This window comes from Cataglyphis hispanica, chromosome 2 (assembly GCF_021464435.1).
Source record: "Cataglyphis hispanica isolate Lineage 1 chromosome 2, ULB_Chis1_1.0, whole genome shotgun sequence".
Taxonomy (NCBI): domain Eukaryota; kingdom Metazoa; phylum Arthropoda; class Insecta; order Hymenoptera; family Formicidae; genus Cataglyphis; species Cataglyphis hispanica.
The window spans coordinates 11,555,739-11,577,902 of record NC_065955.1 but is presented as its reverse complement, the minus strand read 5'-3'; the positions used below and the strand labels follow the sequence as shown (position 1 = coordinate 11,577,902).

General features: G+C 35.6%; 2 protein-coding genes across 9 annotated transcripts; both read right to left on the bottom strand.

Moving 5' to 3' along the window:
* Positions 1-100: 100 nt before the first annotated feature.
* On the bottom strand, positions 101-12,389 carry LOC126855226 (dual oxidase). 5 transcript variants are annotated; one of them, XM_050602685.1, is made up of 21 exons: positions 12,150-12,389; positions 10,981-11,847; positions 10,195-10,282; positions 9,529-9,686; positions 8,496-8,683; positions 7,970-8,174; positions 6,907-7,073; positions 6,403-6,639; positions 5,361-5,806; positions 5,081-5,282; positions 4,546-4,872; positions 3,903-4,127; positions 3,500-3,718; positions 3,193-3,396; positions 2,755-3,067; positions 2,243-2,617; positions 1,945-2,162; positions 1,184-1,645; positions 767-922; positions 491-619; positions 101-402 (listed from the first exon to the last, which is right to left on the bottom strand). In XM_050602685.1, the coding sequence occupies exons 2-21, from the start codon at positions 11,054-11,056 to the stop codon at positions 274-276; spliced, it is 4,524 nt and encodes a 1,507-aa protein (XP_050458642.1). In that variant the 5' UTR covers positions 11,057-11,847; positions 12,150-12,389; the 3' UTR covers positions 101-273. The 5 variants fall into 5 exon arrangements, with proteins under 5 accessions (XP_050458642.1, XP_050458651.1, XP_050458667.1 ...); XM_050602694.1 differs by lacking the exons at positions 10,981-11,847; positions 12,150-12,389 and having other exon boundaries at positions 10,199-10,278; XM_050602710.1 differs by lacking the exons at positions 10,195-10,282; positions 10,981-11,847; positions 12,150-12,389 and having other exon boundaries at positions 7,970-8,181; positions 9,529-9,676.
* A 142-nt stretch (positions 12,390-12,531) lies between these two features.
* Positions 12,532-21,683, bottom strand: LOC126855349 (MIF4G domain-containing protein). 4 transcript variants are annotated; one of them, XM_050602931.1, is made up of 10 exons: positions 21,182-21,683; positions 20,990-21,108; positions 16,994-17,078; positions 16,798-16,897; positions 16,031-16,259; positions 15,553-15,781; positions 15,177-15,295; positions 14,602-14,745; positions 14,242-14,370; positions 12,532-13,823 (listed from the first exon to the last, which is right to left on the bottom strand). In XM_050602931.1, the coding sequence occupies exons 2-10, from the start codon at positions 21,014-21,016 to the stop codon at positions 13,590-13,592; spliced, it is 1,296 nt and encodes a 431-aa protein (XP_050458888.1). In that variant the 5' UTR covers positions 21,017-21,108; positions 21,182-21,683; the 3' UTR covers positions 12,532-13,589. The 4 variants fall into 4 exon arrangements, with proteins under 4 accessions (XP_050458888.1, XP_050458894.1, XP_050458879.1 ...); XM_050602937.1 differs by having other exon boundaries at positions 20,990-21,683; XM_050602922.1 differs by lacking the exons at positions 20,990-21,108; positions 21,182-21,683 and adding an exon at positions 19,324-19,486.
* Between the last annotated feature and the right edge of the window lie 481 nt (positions 21,684-22,164).

The window sequence follows — 22,164 nt, the reverse complement described above, 5'->3', positions numbered from 1 at the left end:
AATAAATTTTTAAATTATAATAAATTATAATAATGCGTTCGCCGTCAAATTGTTCGGAATACTTTCAGGAAAAGAAAATAGGGAGAAAGAAAAGAGATCATTTCCTTTTCCTTGTTCATAAATAAGAAATGTTAGTCGCGTGATAATTCATAAATAATAAAAAGCGCATATGTACATTTTATAAAATAGAACGTCGAGATTTGCATTGAAATATTGTCTAGGTATTGGACAGTCCAATATTTCACGCGAACAGGAAACGGAGTTATACCTTGACTAGCCAAAGTTTTCAAAGTGATGAATGAAGTACGGCAAGCGCCGAGTTTTATTGACTTCGTCGCAGGCTGACATGACACTTTTCGTCAGAGGACGCGGTCCACAGCTAAATACTCCTATTTTGCTAACCTGTAAATTAATAAAATCTCATTCATTTCATCAAATATATTTCAAATATATATATATATTTTTTTTAATATTAATATGGTGGACGCACGTAGCTGTGTTTCTTCTGAACAAATTTCAAGAAGGATGTCATGTCTGGTCGACCGAAGTGATTTATGGCCTTGAGTCCGGTAAATATACTTTTCTTCGATAGCCTCTGAAAATGATTCTCACATATGTACTACATATGTGAAATAAAATGTAATTAATAGAATAGAAAGTAATTAAAAATAGCAGAAAATTATTTTCTTTTTTTTTTTTTTTGGTTTTCATATATTGTATACATATATACATATATACATGTATACATAATTTTATTTAATTTTACCAGCATAGTAGTACGCAAATCAAACTTGTGGAAGAATTGCGTAATGAATATATGAATTTCAAGTACGTCTGTAACATCTTTTCTCTCAACATCTCTGAGAACTTCGATGAACCACTCGAAATGCTTGTGCGACGGGCAAATCCATAGAAAATAGACCTGCGAAATAAAAAGAAAATCGCGCTTATCATCTAACAAATTAACAAAAAACATTTTCTCATTTGAATAGTAACATAAATTTTTCCACAAGATCATTGCATCAATTTTATCATGAAATTTTCTTGATATTTTGATATATATTATAAATTATATCTTCTTAAATATAATAAATAATTCTCAAACAAATCTGAATTTACTTGCAGAATTCTTTTTAATCCATTTATTTTTGTGAAAAGATATCTTTTGATTTTTCACGCTCACCTTCTTACACGCGACACCCGAATATCTGTTAGTCGACGTTCCAAACACGAGATCGTTGAGCATCGAGGCGTAAGGGGTGACCCCGATACCTCCCCCCACCATCACCGCGACCTCGAACTTGTACCAATCTTGGTTCCCACCGCCAAACGGGCCCTCAATACGAACTTTCGGATATTCGTCCTCCGGATTATAATTGCAGGGATCGAAATAATTCCGGAGCTTCCATGTCCACGGCCCCTGTGCTTTTATGTGGCACGACAGAAAATTCTCGTGCGGCGCCGAGGTCAGCGTAAAAGAATGAAATTCGTTGGATCTGAAGGACGTGCAGGCGAGACGCACCCATTGTCCCGACAAGTATTTCAAGTTTGGAGGTCTGTAGAACTTGATCTTTATCACGTCCGAAGGTAATAATTCCGTCTCGATGATATCCAGGGCCATGTATTTAGTTCGCAGGCTCACAACCTGAAATGCAAATGACAATTCCTGTAAATTCTGTTGCGTTGTTCTTATCGCATTAATGACAGATATCGAGACACTTTAGATATTATACTTTAAGCGTTCACGAAATAGTGTGTAATATAGAGATTTGTTACATCAGTTTCTGCATATTTAATTATTATAATAGTTTTTCATAAATATTTGTAACGTTACAAGTATGCTGCGTATACAAGTGTAAAAAAATTGAAAATTATTTTTCTTTCTCTTTATTCTTATTTTTACTTTCTTCTATTTTTGAAAAATATATGAATAAGAAAAATTACTTTATCCAGTGCGTAAATAATTGCCGGACCGACAAAGAATATCCAAAATCGCGGTGCGCCCGTCAAACGAGCCAAGCCGTGGATCAAGCACAATGCGTACAGGACCACATAGAGACTGTGTGTCGACCAAAAAAATTTGTAGGCTTTCTGTCTTATGGTCGGATGTGCAAAGACAAAAATAATTGTCATGACGACGAAGAGAAGAATACCGCTTAAACCTGTATGACAGAGAGAAGAATAAGACATTTGTTCAGTAACGTACAAACTGACAAATAAATTCTTTTGACAAAGCCCTCACCGGTCACTGTTCTGAATAGCCAGAAGGAAATGGTAGGTCTTGCGTCGCTGGGGAAACTAATCTCGCTGGTGAGACAGCGAAGATGCGCTATTGGCTGCGTAGAAACGTGATAAAAATTGACTATGTGACCGACCGTGTGCAAGACGGAGAAAAAAAGTGCCGTGCACGCTGCGATTTTGTGGAATTGTATGTGCGAGTCTAGCGGGATGTATTGCTGGATCGAAAATTCCTTCAGCTTCGTCAACAGATTACGCGACATGGTTAGCAGCAAGAGACTATAACAAAAGGATAGAGCGGCCGCTGATCCCCTCGTTATGGCGATTCCTACGCCCATAATATGCCTCAGATCCGTATGTTCCGCCATGAATGAGTAATCTGTGTGAAATTTTATGCTGACAATAAAACAATCTTTTACAGACAATAAATGATAAAAAATGTCTTAAAAGTGTCTAAGTTAATATGCGATTTAGGCATTTTTTGTCTCTCTTGCTTGGATCTGATCGAATACTCACGGATAAATCTCTCGATGAAGAGAGCTACAGTGACTACATAAAACACGAAGAGATAGAATATATTCTGTCTATTCTCCTCGAGGAAGGTTGATATAGCGTCCCACTGTTTACGCGTCCAGCTCTTCGAATCCTCCAATGGAAGTTGGTCAATGTGAAAGCTGGTCATGCGAGCGACGTTTGTTGAAGTGTCGAGAAAATTCTGCTTGGCGCCCTTGCAATCAAGACCAATCGCGACAAAGTCTCCCTTGTACTCCTTCATCATCAATTTGAAGTCGTTGTATGTGAGATAATCCTTTCTCTCGAGTCCGGCATCCTGATGGATGAAAAATTGAGTAACAAAAAATTATCGCGTCATTTATAGATGATAGGTGTTTTGAAACATCTGGGGATCTGTAGCAGATGAGGGACGGGGGATTAGTGAAGATAAGGAAAACGCACTTGGAACATGCCGTCGATCAGTTCCGTAACGTGGTCATCCGAGAGACTCGTGGTGCGCGCTATTTCCACCAGCGATCTTAACATCTCGGACAGTTCCTCCTTATCGATTACGCCGTTGCTATCCTTATCGCACATGTCGAAAATAATGCGCAGCTTATCTTCAGTTTTGCCGCGCGAGAACAACAAGACCGTGTCCAGGAATTCCTGGAATTTGAATTTTGCCGATGGTGATCCGACAAAGATGCAGAACTTATAAGAACTAAGAAATGCAAAAAAGCAGTCCATTAAACGAACGACTCGATTATACCTGGAAAGAAATCCGGCCATCGCCGTCTTTGTCAACAATGTTGAACATTTTCTTGACAAAGACCGCGTCGGCTCGCATGCCCAGGGCACTTGCAAATTCGCTCTTGGAAAGTGACGTGCGCATCACAGTGACCACTTCTCCGGTATCACTGTCTTCAGATCGTCGTCTTCGTTCGCCAGGACGTAAACCGAAAGTCAAAGCATAGGCTTCTCTAAAGAACTAAAAATATTTATATTTTATATATCTTAAAATATTTTTTAACATTTTTTTTATACATAATATCACTTTGTTTCTCTTTTTTCATTACTTCAATTAAAAGACTTATTGCTTTTCCTTTATAAAAAGAATTTCTTTTGTTAATTCAAGTTTCAATTTATTCATAAATGGAGAGAAAGACGCAAACCTGTTCGAGCTTCTTTTGTCGGCGCTCCTTGGTTTCCGCTTTTGCCAGCATGATATCTCGCGCGATTGGCGTGAGTGTGAAATGCTTTTTTTGCGACGCCAGAAACGCCTCCAATTTCGCAATGAACTTTCTACGCGAAGCCAGCGAATCGAGTTCAAGGACAAGGTCGTAATCGCGTGGTATACGTAACAGCACTAGAGCTTTACGATGTCCGGTTTCGCTCTCCTGAAACCGCGATTAATAATTAACCGAATGCACCGTGTGACGTTAAAGAGTCAGTTATTATTTAATAAAGCGTAGAGAGAGAGAGAGAGAGAGAGAGAGAGAGAAAAGGCCATGTAATTAGCGAGCATTTAATAACACGCAACTATATCTATGCGACTTTTAATCGTTACATCATTTGCATAATTAATACGCATAAATATTTGTCAATAAAGTTATATTTCTATAAATACTTTGGAATAATTTTTTCCTTAGTTAAAATTTATTCTAGACATATTTCTTTTCTATATTTTTTTTTCTTAATTTTAATATTTTTTAAATATTTAATTTTAATATTTTTTCTTAATATTATATACAATTATATCTTAAATTAAAATTCTATTAAAGTTAAGTGTATTTTGTAAAAAAATGTAACGAGTACCTGTGATTCCTCCATAGTTATAGTGTTAACGCCGCTGAAGTCGAACGTGCGCAGTTTCTCCCCTTTTCGATCGACGATGTGCAATGCCGCTTCCGGCCCAAATTTCACCTTCACGAGACGGCGATGGTTTGCGTGCAGCCACTCACGTACAATCATCTTATCGACGCAAATCCGACCCTCACTTCGCTTTTGAATCGCCTCTTGAAGTATCTTCAATCTTCGTCGACGTCTGTTTTGCAGCTTCACCAATCCGTATCCGGCACCGGCGCAAAGAATCGGGACGAATCCAAGGAATACGCAAGCGTAGATGTAGACGAGTTCGCTACCCTATATATTATATTTTTCCCAAAATTTAAAATGTTTTTCTTTTGTTCAAAAATCTGATATATTAAAAAAATATTTGTGCTTGCATTTATGATTTTTCTAAATAAAAAAATAATTCTATTTCTGTCTCTCTTTTAGAATTATTATTATAAGAAAAAAATAAATGAAAAAAATTGATTTTTATCTGTATATTTCTTTTAAATTCAGTTACCTCAAAATAGTCATAACGCTGAAGAGGGACACAGGGCTCGAGCATCGTCGAATTTAATTGAAAAGGTTGAGGACAAGGATCACCGTCCTGCCAAACGAATACTTGTTCCTGTATCGCATCGGATGGTATGTCGGTCGCGTTTGTGATTACATCCCAGAGCGTGATATGGCGGATCTCCTGTATCTCGTTCTTCGTAAAGATGCTAACGAGCAAGAAGATGCGTCAGGGAGAGAAAATTGACTCGACTGATTTCATCGCTAAGAGAAACTGACTCGCTCACCCATTTTCCTCGTTCTCAAACCAGAACCGATCGGAATCCCGCAAGCGGAGAAATTGCTCCTTTATAACCGCGGTGAAGAGTTCGCCGGGTCCGCCCTTGGACTCGAGCATCCCGCCGACGTAGACGTCGACGTTGTTGAGATTGTTCGAGTAAATCTCGACGAGGGTGCGCAGCAGTGACGGATTCTTGTTGAATAATTCGGGATTGATCTCGTTCCACGTTTTCCGTCTGGCCAACTTGAAACGCGCCCTGGCTGTATTGTAGTCCGGGAGACCATTGTCGCGACCTCGCATGATGTTCAGGGCACCGAGGTCCCTGCGCGAGAATTCCATCGGACCGAACAGATTGTTCCGGATATCGGTACTGAGAAGATTATCCTCTTTCTCCGCTAGTTGCGACGCCATACCCATGATCAGCTCCTCGATTGTGCTGTTAGCTAAAACTTGCTGAAAAGCATCTATGTTTTAATGTGAACATAAGATTTAGATTTTTAAGAATTTAATGTAATAATTAAATTATATAAATATTCAAAAACTTATAAAACATGTTTTAACATGTGATGGAAATTTTAATAAGTTTAAAATTGACTTTTCTTCAGCAAAACATTATTAAGAAAATTTTAAGAAAAGTTGTTCGATGCTATAATTTCTTAAAAAAATTAACATTAATATAAATACAATTTAACATTAATAAATAATTGATTAATTAAGTTTGCATTAAATCTCAATTTTATTTCAAGATTTTGTAAATTATTTTAATTTTTTAAACGCTCTTGAAAATCCAGGTTTAATTGGAAATGATTAATGATGATCAAACATGAAATATAAATATATTAAAAAAATTTGTCTCAAGGTTCTGTAAATTAATTTAATTTTTTAAATGCTCTTGAGAATCTAAATTTAATTGAAAATGATTAATGATTATCAAAAATAAAATATACATGCAAAAAAAAATCTGTTTATCTAAAGTAATTTCTTCTCAAAAGATATAATGTGAGATAATAACAATGCAGCAAGTCTATTATCATAAGTATGTAACTCACATTCGAGTCCCACCATGTAGAACATAATCTAATAGCTGGTTGGCCTGTATTGGTCTTTCTATATTCGCATTTTTCATTTCGCCGATATATCCCCGGCGGGATAAGAGTGTGACCGAAGCGAAAAGCGGCACTTTGGAATATGTGACTAATACCCGGATGTAGATCTGGTTTATAGCCGCCATATGATGGCAAATCCTCATTTAGTAATGCCGGAAGATATTCGTAAAGAATTATGTTCTGTAAGAAGGTCGAAAAACTTCACATGCAAGAAATAAGCCTTACGTAAGCGCGAAACTTAATTATGTAAATTTAACGCTGCGATTCTCAAAATACAATAGAGAAATTTATTTATATCGTATATTCGAAAGCTCTCAATGATCACATATTTTCAATTATATAAAACTTGTTGTCATTTTTACAAACGTAATTTTTTCATGACTAATAGAAGTAATTTTCATCGATTGTGCATTTTCAAGAGAAAGCTGAGAAGAAGCTATTATCCACCTGAATTGTTCCGATGACTATCCGACGTGCTCTTTGAAAGACCTCTTCGTCGGACATATCCGGATGCTCTCTTTGTACACGAGCGGCTATGATATTGTGATATCGATAGAACAAGATTCCCAGAGCCAATAGCGGTGGGTGCTGATTCGTTCTTGGATCTCCGAGCACTACGCAACACAATTAATTGTTAAGCACTTTCGCAAGAAAATTAATAGCTAAGGGAAAGTTAAAACGCGTTATAAAAGAGTGAGCATAAACCAGGTGCACGTAATAATTATAAGGCAATGCAAAAAGATCATAATGACGTTCTCTATAGTTAATAATAATTTAATATTAATTTAATCAGAGAGCGAGAAGAAAGAATATTATCTAAGTATTGGACAATTCAAACTGGGACGAATTTCTTGTCAACACATTAGAAGGAAAAATGTTTAACTATTACTCAGTAATAAAGTGAATAATTGATAAAATTTGTATTGTCATACAAATTCGATTCTTTATTCACACAGTTAAGTCGAGAAAAAATATAAGAATATTATTTGATTAACAAGCAATTGAAACTAAAGTTTACAGCCGGTTGTTTCAACTTCTTGATAAATTTTACTCATCAATCACCCATTAGATAAGTATCAATAACTGTTTCATCTATTGGTAAAGTTTACTTATAAATTCAATTGTTGCCAAGAGGCAATTTTATTCTGAATTCCAACTATCGAGTTAAGATCTCTATTTATACTGATATTTATCTAATGGGTGATTGACGGATAAATCTAGCAAGAAGTTAGAACAATCGGCCCTTAATGGATTATTAATAGATAACACGGAAGCGTTACTTCAGCAGAATCTCTTTTTGCTGAAAATTTTGATTGTCTCTTAAACTTGAATTAATCCAGATGTTTATCTGGATTGACTGTTGATAAAATAAATAAAGCTACGCGACGTGCAAATTTTTATTAAGAAAATATTAGCTCCTAATCAATAATTCTTAAGAAAATCTAAATTAATAAAATTATTAAATAAATCTACTTTTAAACATTAATATATGTAAATCTTCTTCGCTTACGATATAAACGCTCCGGACTGAGCATTCGCATGACATGCGGTACCGCGTGATTGAAGAGAGGCGCTCGCATGGTGTTCCTGACGGGAAATTGTCTCGTCTGTTCCATGAGAAGACTGCCATTCTTGAATGCTCTCATCGTATTCGCCCACGCCTCGCTGCTCGAATAGACGAAGCTACCGTCGATCCAGCTCGTCACTTTATTTATCTGCAACCTCACGTATTCAGAGCTACTTCTCACGACTCTGCTTCGATGAATCGACACCGCGTATAAGCACTTTCGTTATAACGCGCTTCGACATAAACGGAAGAGCAAAAATGATTATGTTTCAAGCAAAAGAAAAACTGTAAACTCGTAATTTCGTGATTACACATAAACGTGACTAAACGTTGTACAATAGCAATAATTTAAAGACATATTCGGCGTGTATCATTATCGTCATGGGTGAAAGTCGAACGAGGGTCTCCCGGAAATAGACTCGTGGAATTATTCTCGGTAAAATTGACCCGATTGACAATTGGGAATTACCTGTTCCCTTGGACTATTGGGGCTGCGCCCGGTTTGACGGTCGTAATCGGCTCGGAGGAATGGAATGTACTTGTTACCTTGGCACTCCTTGTCGAAAACCGGATCACATTTATCCACATCGATTCGATGAAATTCTATGGGGCAACCACTTTCGCTGGCCATGATTATCTCCGACGTGACCAGCTGTCCTGAAAAAGATTTACCACTTCGAGAATGATGCAAAGTTCCGGCAAGCGCGCCGTGAAACTTGAATTCGATGATTTCGTGGTTTTACTCGAGTAGATTAGAACAGTTCAAATCGACTCGATTAAATTAATTTATTTGCGAACCATAAAATAATTCCAACAAACGCGGCAATTAAATATGCTTTTAGAAATATGTCTTTGGATAAACTGAGAATTATGTATGAAATATTACGATGCGCAAATAATACATAACAAAAGTATATTGTAGATAGAATCACGTTAAAATAATTGCCTGTATAGATATGGTATAATTGTTTATATATTATAATGAATTAATAACGATCTATTATATATAATTACGAGAATTTTAAATTAATCCGATACTTCCTGCATTCTATGTTGCAGGCTATTATCTGAAGGCTATCTCTTATAATTTGATTCCATTAAAAATTGTAATAATTTTCTTATTAAAAATGAAGACAATTCTAAGTATTATAAATTTCATAGAGATAATTATGTTTAAGTAATTATATGCAGATAAAAATTATATAAATATAAATATCTATTATTATGTTATACAACAGATATTTTAGAAAAATTGAGCTATTCGATGAAACAAACAACATACATCAAAAAAGCAAATTACTAGTTTAAAAAAAAAAAAAAAAAATAATAATAATAATAATTTCAGATATCTTAATTAGATTTCAATTAAAAATTTATTTTCTCTCTCTATCTTTATACTAACAAAAATATAAAAAGCCATTTATATTCAAGGCCTGTTTGCGGTCACTTATACCTAGAGTGTGTATTCTTCTGCTAGATAATAGCCGTGTTATTATTCTCACCGAAAAAAGCGAATAATGCGGTCCGATTTTTCACAGACGGCAGACCATCGTCACCTTGCATGAATAGATCGCTGAGCTTCCGAGGGGATGGCCTGTCCTGGCCAGCCATCGCGTATACGCCATCGGAATACGCCGCCGGGACTTTTCGGATTAGCCTGCTGTCTATGGTGAGTTGTATGCGTGTGAGTCGTATTAGGATAACTTTCCATGGTGAATTACCTTCGCTGTGCACACAAGATTGTCGCTTTCTCGTCTCTTTTTAAGGCATACATATGTAACTTCGTTTTATAACGGTTTTATAAAGCAATTAATCAATTTTAATAATCTTTCTCATTTAATTTATAATGCTTGATGTATAGTATTTTAATTATGCATACACGCATAACTTCTGTAACGTAACTCGCGGTTATATCTGTAGTTTCATCGGAATCAAGGTAAGAGAAAACTCATCGCGTTCTCCGTCAGAAAGTTGAGTATTAAAATTGAAAACAGAGATAAAAAAAATTTTGATAACGTTAATATAAAATTAAGCAAAGAAAAAGTCGTGTAAAAAAATGCCTTTGATTAATGTGTTTAATAAAAAATAAGATTTTTCCCTTTATTGAAAAACGACAATCTTGAGAAAACAGTGCAGGTATTTGAAATCCGATTTATAATTTCGAGTACTTGCCGATTGCTCCCCAATCAGGATGAGCCAAATTGTTGTAAAATCCATCGTATCTCTGTTTGCTGTCCGCATAGCTATGTCCCGCGTCTAAAATAGCATTCTTTGTGTAAATTCGTTGTACTTACTGAAATTTAAGTTTTGCAATATCGCTATCTGACGGACAATCGATTGCCAATTGTAGGTCTTCACGTTTGATCATAAAAAAAGTTAACAATCGTCCGTAAATCGAAAGGTATAAAAGGTCAGGATATAAAATACATCCGGCTTCTCTATTTTGTAACTGCTAAAAAAGCATAAAAGCGAATCGGTTTCCCAAAATACAATTAGAGTTAATGAAAATACTTAGACGATACAAGCGCGCAGATGTACATAATAGAAGAAGAATAAAAAATGTAACACGAGTTGAACACCGCGAAATTATCTATCTTTCGCAATTTAGTTTGCTCTCTAATTTTCGTCCTTCACCCGAATGCGAATATTACGAAGTGCGGATCGAAAGAGCGATATCTTTCGAAATTAATTATTAAATTAATTTTGCCCTTTTTTTACTAAATTATCACGCTCGTTATTTAATATAATAAATCATATAATTTATTTTTTTATAATATTAATCTATTAAAATCACGATAGACGTTATCGAGCGGAACGAAAAATTGTAAAATGTCAAGTTGTTCCACTCTAATAGTCTTTTATACTTCGATTAAACCTCAACGGTCTTCTCTTTTTTAAGAATCGCGAGACTTATGATCGCGCACGTCAAGTGCCGAGCCATAGATTGGACGTACCGGTTCTACTAGGTGACACGATCCAAAGTGCCCAAATGATCGCGCAGAGAGGCGATGACCGCCGTCGTCTCGTCATCGTCAAGTGTCACTTGATCTCGCCCTAGGTTCTATGCCTCCTACACATTTCTCTGTCACGTAGCTTTAATTTCTTCCTCTTTTTTTTTCTCGCGCCCCTTTTTCGCGTCTCAACGACGTCCTCGGAGACACATTTCGCTGTTACCGTCCATCAACAAGATAAGAGTGCACTGACCGCCGTCATACGAAATCTCGGATTGCTCTCTGAAAGCTGATATTCGGAGGATGGAAACAAGGAGCGTGGACCGTGTCGGCACCAACTGGTCAAAATCCAAGATATTAACGTGACCGTGCCCTGATCTTTCGGTCACTCCAGCTGCAGCGATCACGTGCGAGCGCAGGACGAAAGATCGCGGGTCCAGGTGCACCTCGCGCGTCTCTCGAAACAAGATTGACGCCCACGCAAGCTATTTTGAGATAGACCCGCCAAAGAGACGAGCCGCGGAATCTCTCATCGCGAAGGAGCACCGGATGGAGGACGCGATGGATCGATGGACGATTCACTCGAGGGGCTCGAAGAACAGTTGGTTGCCTCTTCGACTGTGGTTTCGACTGTGTGAGTCGATCCGCGCCTCCGCCACCACACAGTCGCTCTTGGTCGCGGCTTGGTGAAAGTCGCCGGCCTATTTGTTTCGTTACCGCGCGCTACCTCCGTCTGCCTTCTCCTCCTCCGTATTTCTCCCTCTCGACGTCTCCTCCGCCGGCTACGTCGTCGGCCTCAGTGTTCTTCAATCACTTTTTTTTTTTCTGCAAATAGACAGAAAGAAAGACGGAGCATCCACCGATGAATATCTAAGAGAAATATATCTTTTTATATTTTTCGTTAATTGATTTAAAAATCAAATTTTATTTTAGTTAAAATTGTTGCGATTATAAAAAAATCTTTTTTTTTATTCGAAAGAGGCAGCCAACTCCCACTGTCAAAATTAGCCAAGGATTATCTTTAGAAGAATAGATTTTAAATCCGGGTGGCTCTTTAATTGACCGGTTCGTGGGAATGACATTTAGGGAGAATACTAAGATGCATTGCAGTTTCATGTATCGGATGAAAAACCACTGCTCTTGGTACGTCGTGATGTACAAGATACACATACACACATACACACCAAGCCGCGCATGATGCGGCGCGGCGACGTCATTGCGGGCGCAGGCCTAGATTTCGAAGTCCGCGGCACCGATTACCCAAGGCGAAACCTCTCTCGAGTTCCCGCTGGTCGTTCCAAGGTCGTCGGATGGGTAGAAGACCATCGTGCCGATGCGCACGTTGGGATGGGACGTTCGTGTATATAATCTCAATGTTCTTTCTAATGACTCCTTCCTTTTTAGACGCGGTCGTTCTCGTCTCGAGTGGAAATGACAAGAAAAATCCGTGTCAACGACGCGACTTCTTCTTACGCGTTCTTCTTTTATGAGCCGACAAATGAGCACGATTGGAAAAGGTAGGGTAATATATTGATACATACGTTACATACGTAATTGATCTCGCAAGGTAATTTTTTTTTGTGTAATTTGCATCGATATATTGATACACAATGAACATCGATTTATCTCATTTCATCGAATATCATATCCAAACCATACAGAAATTTAAAAAATATCTACCATCTAAAGCGCGCTTGAAACGATTAGAATGTATTTATGATTTCTAGACGATTGCATCGTCTCGGATAATTACTATCCGTAATTAAGTACCGTAATTAAGCTAGTGCACGCGCAAGCGAGCTCTCGTTCTTTCTTATATCGAAATTGTAGACTCGTATTTCGGTTCCCTGATCTTTGTAACGGTTTATACGCGTCTTAATTAAACGTAATGAATCTGCTTATCCGGATTCGGAAAGATTCGCAGCGATGGTATTGTCAAGAGAGAGAGACAAAAGGTGCGGTTCGATGGAGGCATTATGACACAATCCGCAGAGAAATCGCGTCTACTGGTCGATCTCTTTTATCGCCCTTGGCACAAATCGGTGGAAAGAATCGCAACAAAAAAAAATCAAACGAGTTTATTGACGCAGTCGCTTCTTCGTTTCGGAGACGCGAGGTCTTTCACCCTTTTCTCCCGCGATAAAGTCGACTCCTCGCTGATTTACGATGCGGGATAACAGTTGAATACATTATAACATGTTTTTCGCTGGAATCCCTTCTCGATCGCGTTATTCATCCTTGAAAATTAATTATCACAATTTATCTTTCGATTTATCTATGCAAAAGAACTTGTTTATTCGCACCATCGTCTGCATACAGTGTCATCGGATAACAATTTTCGTTTCGCAGAAGGAGATCATCGCAAACTCTATTCGTGATTCTTCGAAAAAGAGAAAATGACGTAAATCGACATCGTCCTTTCGTTCGTGCTTTTTTTTTATCGTATCGAGAAATAAAATAAAACTCCGTCTGTGCTCCGCGTAATTTTCGTTGAAAAAAACATTTCGACCCAATATAGAAATAACAAAGTAAGGAACTACACATCCGTACTTTCGCGCATATCCACTCGCGTTAAATCCGAGTAAACGGACGGAGATATACTCGAGTAGCGGTCACTTGGAGTTCGAGTTCGAAGGATAGTAGTAAACCACCGCCGGGGCCGGTAGCTGCCAATGCGCGGCGTGGAGTTCGATCAGCTGTAGGAGCGTTCGCTTGACTGGCGGCAGAATCGTCTCCTCTGCTAAGAAGGCATCGCGAACGCTGCCAAGAAGCTGCTGCAGCTGCGCCGGCAGCTCCGCAGCTAGGTCCTTGCCGATGCACGTGAGGATGATGAACAAGCAATTTGTCTATGGTACACACAAGTTAATTGAAGATATAAATTAATCTCTCATTGTAATAATTTTCTATTGAAAAAATCAAAGATTTAAGAGAGCTAAAGAGTTCAATGCAAAAATAAAGTAAGCTTATAATTTAACGAAGTTTATCTTCAATAAAATTTCTTTTATTTGTTGATTATAATTATAAACTTATATCATGCTTCCACTGAAATTTGTAATGAAAAACTTGGTCGTAATGAATTTTATATCAATTCAAAAATCGAATCATAATAAATTCTAATTCGTTCAGATTAATTGCTATGGATAAAAATTTAAAAATAATTAAAAGATTAAAATTCAAATTTCTAAAATTAAAAAATAAAGAAATATCAAGAAATATCAATGACAAGTTACATATTGGATTAGCTCATTAATTTCGTGGACGTACCTCGGCGAGCGAGTTGATGACGGGCGGTTGCAAACAATCCTGGCAACACTTCCAAAGCAGCGTGAGGAGCACGCGTCCGGGAGGAACGCCCTCCTGTTGCGTTTTTAACTGTAGCTGCCGCCGCTTTAGCTGCAATTACGGGATTACGCACGTGTATGCGGGTACGATCAAGCATGCTTACCGCTGTCGTAACATGTGATAAAAGTAATAAAAAAAAAAAATAGATTTACAAATATGAATTATTGAAGCAAAAACGCGAAGTTAAATTATTAGATCGAGAAAATTGAGCCGCTTTTTTTTATTACTCGGAGAATCGTTAAATATAATGTGTAATAAGTAAGATTGTATAATTAATTATACCTGGCAATACATCTCGTTGAGAAACGTCATAAAGGCCGAGTATCGATAACAGGTCGTATTATCGTATAGTAATCTAGCGCGATCCTGATACCACTGCTGACACATATTTAGCAAAGATTCCAAAAAAGTTTCCTTCGTTTCTTTCTGTGCATGCAAAACGTATTTTTAAATTATTATTATTAATAAAAATATGAATCATACTGATATGGATAATTGAATACCATAATCATTATTAGAAATTTTAAATTGAATATTATTGAAAGAGGAAGAATGAAAAAATGTTTACAATTTTCTTACACCTATAAAATAACATAGAAAATAAAATAAAATAATAAAAATGCGAGTCACAGTAATATCTATATATAACATTTATCTTAAATGATTATGCTTTTTTTAATAATATTTATTTCTGTTATTAAAAATTAAATCATAAAATTCTGATTTTTCAGATATTTTTTTCTCATCTTTATTTCTTGTATAATTTGTGGAAAAAAAACATATCTATAGCCAAACAAATCTTCATCTATTAATAATTTTTCTATAAAAAAAAGAAGATTATAAAGATATATAATGACCTCTATAATTGTGATGCAAACTTTAGCTGCCGGTTCGGCATATTTGCGACTTCCCACTACTCTTTCCAGAATATGCCGTACTAGTTCCATCAATGTTCTCGCGTTTAGAAGATTTGGATCTGTGAAAAAAATTATCAATTATTTCTAACTGCTGAGTAACATCTTTTAGTATTAAAAGTTCCACGTCATCAATTCATATATTTATCTATTTTTACTACTGATTTTTGCTACTAATTCGTATTCTTAAATCATGTTTTAAATAAAGTTTGTAATATGTATCATTTGCTTCTAAGATTGAAACGACACTAGTCTATTCTCAAGTCTCTCTTTTTAATTTAATATATTTTAACAATAATAGACACACAGATTCCATTACCTTCTATCGCTCGCAAAAGTATATCTTGAACAGGTGAAGGAAATTTTCCGAGTTCGGAAGCATCCGCGATGTTGAATGCTTTAGCAGCTAATATGTCCGAATTCAAACTCTTGGAACGCTTCAGACCATAAGTGGACACAAAGGTGTGCGATTTAGTAAGCTTGCCTGGTTTTGCGGAATTCGTCTTGACTTCATTTTGATCTACGTTGAAATGTACTCTATTCGCAGCCTGGTGAAAAAACAAAATCGTTTTAATTAATTTTATAATATATATATATGTATATATATATTCAAAGATATTTCAGGAACATTAAAAATTATATAATTATAATAAATATAATAAATATTAAATATAATAAATATAATAAAAATTATAATATTAAAAATAATAATATCAACTAATGATAATTTTACAATAAAATTTTCCAGTTTTGATATATGCAGTTTGTATCTCGGACTTTCATTGCATTTTACTTACGTGTAAGATGTTTCCGCTGGACGCGGACGTATCTAAAGGATGAGACTGACGTAATGTAGAATTCGTTGTCGAATGATGGCTACTCTGAGAATGACGAGGTGAGAGTTGATGTTGCTGCTGAAGAGGATGCTGCAGCTGTTGCTGAGCGTAGAGATATCGGTGAACATTACCACTCGATTTACTGTGCTGTAGATAATACGTGGAGCGCTCGGATGCGTTAATTCGTGACCTGTTCGTTTTTATTATTTACAAGATTAATCCAAATTCAGAATCCTATCTAAAATTCTGTAAACTTTGGGCTCTCATCCAATCAATTAATTTATCCAAAAATATTCATATACACACACATATTTAATATATTATTGTTAGTAATATTACTAATAATTTGACAATAAAACGGCAAAAGATTGACTGATCAAAAACTTTGAATTATTATTCTTTTATTTGTGTAATTAATAGAAAATTAACATGAATTTAAACTTGATAAAAATTTTGAATCTGTTGCTATTAATTGTTACATAATTAATTAAAAAAATTGTGATTATTCTAGGATTAAAGATCATTACAGCTTAATAACGTATCAAAGCGATTCATAGCAACACAAACTCAAATAAAAATTTATTTTATAATATATGAAGGCAAAAAATTCTAGCATCTAAATATTTTATTTTAATTCTTATTTGAACGGCTTTGGAAAACGAAAAGCATCGTGAAACAAAATTTCACACGGCAACGCTTCTTAAATATAGTTCATTGGGTTCACTCACTTAGAGAGATGTGAATCGTTCTGCTTCATAGTGAATTCTTTGGCATGCACGTTTAAACGGAGATTAGTGACGTTTGCCGTGGTTCCTTCCGCTCTCCCACCTAAAGATGACCATGAAATCAAACGATGACGTTCATGTGCAATGACATATTAATATTTACGACACCGCGCATCACCTAATGCGAGAAAGTACGAACCTGGGGGTCGATATATTTCTAGGGACGGTTTGGACTTGGGAGTAGCTATGTTAGTACTTCCTTTCTGCGGAACCGCATCCCTCATCTAAAGAAAACAAAGAACATCAAATAAAAAGAAAGAAAAGAACTAATGTCTATCTTCGAAACAGTAGTGTGTATGTGCCTGAGACCGAGAAAAAATTTTCTTTCGCTGCAAAACTGCATTGCAACGATAATTAAAAATAATTGCGTCGTTCATATTATTGAAGGCTAATATTAACTTTTCAGACTCGGTTGCCACTTATGCAAATATAAAACGTAGGAAAGATGATTCACCTAAAACGTAAGAAAGTAGGAATGCTAGTGGGAGTGTTGCCTCATTTTGATTTTTGATAATTGTAATTATATATATATATTTTTTTTTATTTTATTATATTTTAAATCTAATAACAAATTACCTTGCCAAGATTGAATAATAATGCAATATTTCTAAATGTACGATGTATTGTATCTTATTTTTCAATACATATATAATATAATTACAGCATGATTTTACGATTTTATAGACATTTCAATAGCAATAAAAATTATTTTTACAAAATAAATTTGTTTGTAGAAACCATTAAGAGTTACAATATTGTAAAACGTATATATAATTCTTAAATATATCATTTTCAAGATTTTTTTGAGATCAACTTTGAACTATGACAGAAGAATCTAATATGAAATAAAATTTTTCCTTTTATATAAACATATAATTCTTTTCAACAGATAATTCTTTTAGTCCGCAAGATCTTCATCGTGTATTGGCAAGTCTAAATCCTTGATTACAAAATCCAATGTTTCAAAATAATATTTCTGATCTAGCAAAATCTTGGCATTCACCTCTCACATTTGTAAACATTACATTGCATGTGCATTATTCACTATATGTATGTAGCAGACGTATTTACCGCAAAGAGTACATATAAGAACATTTTCTCGTTATAACACATTAAAATAAATGCAATGGACGCATTGGCTAATGTGCAGAGACTCATCGTTATGATAACAAGTCGCGAAGCACGCGGGATGTCATAAACGATACACACATCATGAACACGGCATTAAGTGCGTAGGCTTAATACACGCACCAATCTATTCTCACGGACAGTTTTGTATTATAAAAAACGTTAATTGGAAATGTAACAAAAAATGAAATAGTTGGTGTAACATTAAATTAGTCTGCCACTCACTCTGCTTGCATCATCTTTTTCGTATCTCATAATAAAACATATTTTATCCAAGTTGTTTATTTCACATCCCGTTTCAGTTATCATAGATATGAGCATCGCAATAAATAAAAAAATTAAGATAAATTGGAGAAAACAGAAAGAATTCAACGATCGTAATATAAAGTCAATTTTTACAATTTCGAAATAAGAGATATGTTAGAAATTTATATTTTTATAAAATTTCTTCTCTTTTTTTTTTTTTTGATTGTAATTAAAAAAAATCCGCATCATTATATATTATATATTATTATTACATACTATTCCTTAATTTACATATAGATTTTTCTATCCACGCCGATCAATATATCGTTTGAATCAGTCATTACGAGAGATGCATTTTTACATTAACTTTGTTTAATTATTCAATATCTATAATTTTTGAAAAATTGCTGATCTCTTCTCTTAGAAAGAACAAAATAAAAAATTTTTATATATTTCAAATAAAAAATTGGAGGAGATATAATATATATCGTACGCAATTCGTACGCAAGTATTATTATTGTCCCGCGCGTGACATTTGTTGACAATTGAAAATGCCGAGAAATATAAGTACAAAATGTCATTCAAAGTGAAGCAAAAGAACAGATGTTGGAACCGATGTAATTTCGATGAATTCGACGCTACATACACATTTCGAAATTGATCGCGCGCGAGCTGTTCTTTAACATTAGTCAGAGTTCTCTGACTGACTGTCTCTGTCTGCTCTAAGCGTGGAATTAAAAAGAGACAGAGAAGATAAGTTGAACTACACACTTAACTTTAATTAATCTTTATATCAATCTTTCTACGCGTTTATTCATCGATAATCGAAAGGCGAGACTTTGAGCAAGGTGCACGTCCTCTCCCGCATATATATATATGTGTACAAAAAATATTAAAAAATGATTAAAACTATGGGTGTCCCAATGTATCAGACAAAAAGCGTCAGGGGAATGGCAGAAGAGACACTCACAGTGAAAAGCGTGCGAGAATCATCCTTCCCAAGGTTTACAACGAAGCGGATGCTGCGGAAATCCTTGTTCTCGCGCACAGATCACCGGAAATACACACACGGAAACGGAATCTTTCGGCACGCACGTGCAACACGAAGATGAATTTCCCGGCGGCGAGTTCTCTTTCACGGACGAGAGGCGCGACTTTTCCGCGTCGAACGTGCGTGCGTGCGTCGTTGTCGTCGTCGTCGTCGCCGTCGTCGTCGTCGCCTCTTTGCTCGCGCATGCAGAGGTTCCTCTCCGATGACCGAGGACTAATAATAGCACGGCGCAGCCACGAGCGAGCGAACGTTATATATCTCTGTGCGATGCCACGTACGTATTAACAGCAGTCGTTGCAGCGCGCGAGAAAAGCGGATTGAAATATATCTCGGATAGACTCATCGCGACAGACATCGCGCGTCGCGACGCCTCTCAAAATCATCGATCAAAATCGCGCTCTTTTCTCTCTCTCTATTTTTCATTTCCACGCCACGCGGCGAACCAAAAATGGTGATTGCTTTTGGTACCGGCATTCGGCAACCGGTGTAACAGTTAAGACTCTTGGACCGATTTTATCTAAGATATGAAGCTGGATTCGAACCAAGCGAACAGATAAATATCAATAAACAGACGTTTATTAACACATTTAAAATTTTTTTTAGATTTCTTAGAAAAATTTTTGTATAAAATAATTTTTGTTATATAAAATTATTAAATAAATAGCGCTTCTCTATCGATATTTATTTGTGATCATTTTTGTTTGCTTACTTATTTCAATTCACAATTTTTAACTCTTAATTTATCATGGTTTTATCATAAATAATCGCGTAAGTACCGGCAAAATTGTCTTCAGAGGAGGATATGGATAAAGATAGCCTTCTGTAGCTTTACAGTGGACCATATTTTGGTGGATATAAATTTACATCTACTATATTCGTTCGCAGAGTGCTAAAGACTTTATCGCCTCTTTGCAGCTTGTAACATTTCATTTCTTATATCTATCTTGTATCTATTTCTTATATATATATATTTCATTAACAAGATTGTAAATACAATGTATGAACATAAAATGCATGCAAAGACACATGATTATTTTAATTATCTATAATAAAAACTGTAATAAAATATTAATAAAATATTTCACATCGATCATTAAGCACATTAATGTAATGTAAAATGTATTTTATTTGTAAGTTTGTCACTCTCTCTCTCCTCTATTGAAAAACAAATAAGAAACATATTCTCAATAATACTTTGCTTTATGATAAATTGGTGATTTTATGATAGCTATTATAATAATTTTAGTGCGTTCACTTTCGTAAGATTTTTATCGTAAATATAAACTTTAGTGCGTTTATTTCCATACGGTTTCTATCGTGAACGCAAACTTTGTTCCATGCTGAGGAAAATGGATTCATTGTCAACTCGTTTTCGCGTCAAATGTCGAGGTTTTAGCCTATTTTTGCAACGTTAATTCTTCGTACTTGATTAGAAAGGGATTACAAAATTATAAAAAATTCAAAACAATTCGAAATTTCGCTGTGGGTATCGTATGCACATATATGTATGTGTATCGTAATAATAAACAATAGAACGTAATAATAAAAATAGAGCATAGGCTTTAATAGTGCAATTTGAAAAGCAAGTGATAAGAAATTATATATTAAAAATTCGTTATTAAAAATCCTTATATATAACTTCACATTTGCATTTTTATAGCGTCATCTCAGTGTCAGTAAAAATTATAATAATGTAAATAACCGCCTCACCTTCGTCGCGCGAGTTGTCCGTACCATTCTCGTTCTACGTATTTGTCAAACACCGGATGAGAGTCGATCCAGCGACGTGTCAAGCATTATTATGTTTTTTCCATTATATACGATACAATCTGATACAAATAATGCTAATTTTATATAAAAATCCAATTTTTTCTTTTCAATTTTCTATTTATGAGTTCTCACTTTAAAATCTCAATTGTCAACAAGAAGTTTTGTTCGCCGGCTGATCCCTCGCTGTATTTATTCCGCAACACTATTGTGTCTCATCCGCTTTTTTGTGATTTTGCTCAATCTTTTGCGACGTTTTTGCCAGTCTCGCGCGTTTTGACGAATTATTTATAATCGGAATGTTACTCCAGTAATGGGTGGAATATTACTCTTACACCAGTTTTGTGATGTAAGTATTTCAAACTTGAACGCGACGCACTGCGATCTACGCTCGATCCGGTTGATCGATCATTTGGCCAACCGCAACAGAATCGCGTCACTCTTGAATCGTCGCGTTACATCGTTTCTCGATAATTATCACGATGATTCATCTCGTTAGAAACTACGCGTCGAGTGACACTAGTAAAAAGAATATTTTCTGGGACTAAAAATCCTTTAAAAATCGTTGTATGTAAACCATAGAGTTGGATCAAGATTTTCAGAAAGAGTCCCTCGATGCGAGTCGCGATGGTCACTCGGTGCCGATGCTGTCACACCAATGACTGGATATACGGCATGCACATGTAACATGTCTTAATATGCGGTTCGCGTGGTGGGCGATCACCTAGGCATCGCCCCCGTACACCTGTCGACGTAAAGAACACCGACGGAAAACGATGTAATGACCAGAACACTATAGAACTAGAAAAAATCGATTTACTTCTAAATTCTTTCGTCATAGCCCTATTAAAAATATATAAAAGTAATTCTATCTTTCAATAGCGACGCAAACAATTTGATGAACCATAAGATAATTAAATATAAATATTTTTCTAAAAACTATATATATATATACATTTTTTTGAATATTACATCTCTACTCTATTAAAGTAGATTTGAATTGACAGTTGAGGGAAAATTACATATGAGTCGATAGCGATCAACAAAAATTTAAAACTACAGAAAAATGATAGAGTTTTTGTTAAGAATATTGTTTCTTAAAAATATCCTCTTCAAGT

What these genes read in the sequence shown, in the direction of transcription:
- LOC126855226 (XM_050602685.1), bottom strand. Translation starts at nt 11,056, where the DNA reads ATGACGAGACGACGGCGGTCATCGCCTCTCTGCGCGATCATTTGGGCA. An exon ending in CGTGTCACCTAGTAGAACCG is followed by an intron (nt 10,283 to 10,980) that starts GTACGTCCAATC and finishes ATGCTATTTTAG; the next exon opens with ACGCGGGACATAGCTATGCG. An exon ending in TAGTCATCGGAACAATTCAG is followed by an intron (nt 6,640 to 6,906) that starts GTGGATAATAGC and finishes ACCTTCTTACAG; the next exon opens with AACATAATTCTTTACGAATA.
- LOC126855349 (XM_050602922.1), bottom strand. Translation starts at nt 19,464, where the DNA reads ATGCGCGAGCAAAGAGGCGACGACGACGACGGCGACGACGACGACGAC. An exon ending in AGAAATATATCGACCCCCAG is followed by an intron (nt 16,898 to 16,993) that starts GTTCGTACTTTC and finishes GGTCATCTTTAG; the next exon opens with GTGGGAGAGCGGAAGGAACC. An exon ending in TCATCAACTCGCTCGCCGAG is followed by an intron (nt 13,824 to 14,241) that starts GTACGTCCACGA and finishes TGTGTACCATAG; the next exon opens with ACAAATTGCTTGTTCATCAT.